The sequence below is a fragment of the Bactrocera latifrons genome, unplaced genomic scaffold, assembly GCF_001853355.1.
Source record: "Bactrocera latifrons isolate USDA-ARS-PBARC rearing strain unplaced genomic scaffold, ASM185335v1 scaffold_1328, whole genome shotgun sequence".
Classification (NCBI taxonomy): domain Eukaryota; kingdom Metazoa; phylum Arthropoda; class Insecta; order Diptera; family Tephritidae; genus Bactrocera; species Bactrocera latifrons.
Genome location: NW_017534773.1, coordinates 9,922 through 14,015, shown reverse-complemented (window position 1 = coordinate 14,015; position 4,094 = coordinate 9,922). Strand labels below are relative to the sequence as shown.

General features: G+C 35.4%; 1 protein-coding gene across 1 annotated transcript; it reads left to right on the top strand.

Moving 5' to 3' along the window:
* The first annotated feature begins 950 nt into the window (after positions 1–950).
* LOC108965048 lies at positions 951–2,240 on the top strand. The gene is made up of 2 exons (XM_018927216.1): positions 951–1,060; positions 1,661–2,240. The coding sequence occupies exons 1-2, from the start codon at positions 951–953 to the stop codon at positions 2,238–2,240; spliced, it is 690 nt and encodes a 229-aa protein (XP_018782761.1).
* Positions 2,241–4,094: the final 1,854 nt, after the last annotated feature.

The following is a 4,094-nucleotide window of genomic DNA, read 5'->3' as shown; positions in this document are numbered from 1 at the left end:
CAAAGCTCAAGGGCAAACACTTAACGTTTGTGGTGTGAATTTGGAGGAATCATGTTTTTCACATGGCCAACTTTATGTTGCCTGTTCCAGAGTCGGTACCCCCAGCCGTTTGTTTATTCATGCTCAAAATGGAAAAACAAAAAATACTGTTTATCCAAATGTTTTGGATAGCTAGCAAATAATTAAATATATATGTATATTTTTTTATAAATGAGTTTGATTTAATATTTCACTTTATACGTAGCGAAACACGCACCGGGCTGCTATAAATATTATATGTGTTCATTGTATTGCTTTAAAAAAATCATAAAGTTCTGCTTATCTGTAACACCACATTCATTGACTGTTAGGCGGTACAAAGTTGGCCGGTCAGCTAGTTAACATATAAATTTCGTTCCGTAACTCGAACTTCCATAACTCGAACGAAAGTACATAATTATGACTTCTATAACTCGGAGTAATGTGTTTTTCTCTCATTCTACAACTCGCAGTATTGTACTTTCTTTCTTTCTCTCTACATTTTTCTTTTATTTGCTTATTTTTTTAACCGTCTTTTTATTCGGGGAATTTCCTCTTTGTTCATCAAATGCTTATTTTTGTTTTCATATGTATCAGTTCAGTGCATAAATGTCAGTCGTACTTGATGATACAGGGAAATAAGATCGTATTTATTAATTATCATGACAACTAAACGTGTTTTGAAATCTTTGTCGATTGAAGAAAAGTATAAACTATTGAAAGAAGAAGAAGGTGGCTTAAAGAAAAAGGAAGCAGCTGAAAAATTTGGTATCCCAGCCAGTACGGTGTCACCGATTTTTTAAAATAGAGAATCAATTATTACGTCGTTTGAATCTGGGGTTCGTCTGGGTAGTAAACGGATTAAAACACCAGTATTTCAAAACATCGATAATGCAACCCTCGATTGGTTCAAAGCAGTTAGACATCAAAACATGCCTATATCTGGAGGAATATTAAAGGAGAAGGCGAAGGAGTTTGCAAAGCGCTTTGGAGATGATCATTTTATGGCAAGCACAGGTTGGCTTCATAAATGGAAGCAGAGGTAGGGAACAAAAAGTTCAATTGGCGAAAATTTCAATTTTTATTTTGGGTATGCTGTGGGATATAAAAGAGCGTGTAGGGAATGCAATGACGTTAGTGAAGTGAACTACGAAAAGTGGAAAAAAGATGTTTTGCCGAATTTATTAAAAATGTACTGTGAACGGGATATTTTTAATGCGGATGAATCAGGGTTGTTTTTTAAATGTTTGCCAGACAAAACATTGACGCTTAAAAACCAAAGATGCTACGGAGGCAAGAATAGCAAGCAACGGGTTACGTTGATGCTAGCAGCAAATATGGATGGATAGGAAAAACTTAAAATTCTATTTATTGGAAAAAGTGCCAAACCGCGGTGCTTTCGTGGTATTAAGTGGTTAACCGTAGACTATAAAACAATGGGTTCTAAATTTGGATAAGCGCTTTCAAAGTACTGGCCGAAAAATTTTATTGTTTATTGATAATTGCCCAGCACATCCAAAAGACGTACAAAGCAAACTGAAAGCCATTGAACTGGCATTTTTTCCACCGAATATGACCTCTAAATTACAGCCGCTGGATCAGGGAGTAATTCAAAACTTTAACGTTTTTTTTATCGTACTAGAATAGTAAAAGAAGCACTAAAGCGTGTAGAGGCAAACGAAAAACAAGATATTACACTTATGGATTGCATCAATCATGTAACAAAAGCTTGGGATATTGACGTCAAAAATCAAACCATAGCGAATTGCTTCAAAAAAGCTGGATTTGGTCAATATTCTGAATGGGAAGGGGAAGATGACATACCTCTGAGTTTTTTAAGTACTACTGATGAATATCAAAATGTAATTGAAGCTGATTACGAAGCATGGTTAAAACCAAACAAAATAACTTGCAGTGCTACTCTTCAGGATTATATTGCAGCAGATAACACAACTGGCTTTCCTACAGATGCTGATATTGTTGAGAATTACTGCCCTGAATTAGATGATTCAATATTAAGCGGAACGGAGAGTGACGACGAGGGATCGGTAGAAGAAACTATTCACAGGTCTTCCAGAAATGATGTAGAAAATGCTTTCCGAACATTGAGTTTATATCTGCAAACAAATGACACTACAACTGATGAGCTCTATACGGCTTTAAACAAATTAGAGTCATTTTTTACTGAAAATACCAAAAAAAAGAAAATCTTCAGTCACTAATTTCTGAATATTTCACTTCACTGTAACTTATTTCAGTTTTCTGTAATGTGTGTTTTAAACAAAAAATACATATTCATAATTTAATATACTCTAAAGGAGGAATTGAGTTTTTTTTTTTAAATTTTTTTCTATAACTCGAAGTCTCTGTAAGTCGAAGTTTTTTTTGGGATAATAGTGATTCGAGCGAGTTATGGAAGGTCGACTGTATATTTATATAGTAAATGCTTAATATCGTACTAAGATAGAATTGGGTTCCACATTAGGCTTAGTTTTGGAATAAGAGAGTGAGCGTATTTCAGGTATGCTAACGCCAACTCAACTAAAAACATATATATATATAGATATATATATATATAAGAAAACAATCTCATATGGAACGATACAACAGTTAATCCTAATATTAGAGGCGAACTAACAAAGAATGTTAGTACAGTTAGCATTAGGATAAGTAGTACGTAAACTAATAAGAAATGTAAAGTTAGTTAGTCTTAAGATTCATCTGAATAAAGCAAGAAGGAACAGCTTAAGCTTTTCAATTCAATATATTTCATTTCTCGAGCACTTCTTCTTTCGATTATCTAATAATTTTGGTCGCTTCTAATTTTCTATGCACTTAATTTTTATTTGTCACAATCTAGTTTTTACTTTGTATTAGGATTAAAGTTCAGGTAAATCAATTTGAAAATTACTAACCAACCAGAAATTTTACTAACAGTGCGCATTCAGTATATTGTAAACACTAACAACTCTTTCTTTCACCAATGAACTCCCTGCTCCAGAGTCAAACAAAATGGAACGGACTCACCTCATAAATTTACCACAACATTTGACGAAACTAAAGAGCAAATATCTACATACCTCTCACATATCTTCTAGCTATCGCTGGTAGCGCAATGTCCTATTTCACTTGAAACAGCGTACATTGGACCGATCTTTCACTCCAGAATTGCTGCTCCCTTTGTGGTTGTTTTCTTTTGCGTTATTTCCCGTTTCTAGTCGACTACGACATTCGGCAAATATATGGCCAATCTTTCTGCAAAGGTGACATTTCACTTGGAATTTGAACTTCTTCCGCTCTGGGCCGGTTTCATCATCTTCTGTATTACGCTTCTTAAAAGCGAAGGCTTGCAGTTGTTTTAGCTAATTGCGGCTTGTTACAATGGTGGCAAATACCCAGACCCGTAACAAACCTGAAAGTCTTTATTTTTCCACATGGTTATGCCTGCGAAACATAATTGCGATAACCAATGTGATGCACTGCCGTCAAGCGCCTTGCTCAAGGCTATCACAAGTGCACCGCCTTTAAGGATATTTTCATCAAAAAGCAAGCCCACCGTTGTATACAATGCAGAGCTTACCAAAGCAACGTGCTTAGGCTTTGCGTCTGCTGCAGGTCTTGGTATCTGCATGGGCAGTAAGTTCTGCTCCTATCGATGTCACTTTTCGAGCTGATTCTGCGATTCACACCGCCTAATTATTACGCTTTTCTCTTTACTCTAAAAGCATATAACGGTTCCTGCTTCTTTTCTCTCTCTTCGCAGAATACGTTCAGACCTCACTCAGTAACAGTTTCTCTATTCTATGTTACTATGCTTATTTGCGCATTCACAATCCAAAGTATCGTAATATATGCCAACAATGTGTCGCTTAGTTCAAATGACAATCTGGCTTATACAATTGCCTACAAAATATTAGCACTCCGAATACGCATGTACACTGTCATGTAAAATAGATGTACTACCGCCTCGACAAACATATACTATATATACATATATAGTATATAAAAGCTTAGATTTCGATCCTCTAGGTGACGTTTTACATAGTATGGTATTTCTCTGGCTTTAATTCCTGCAT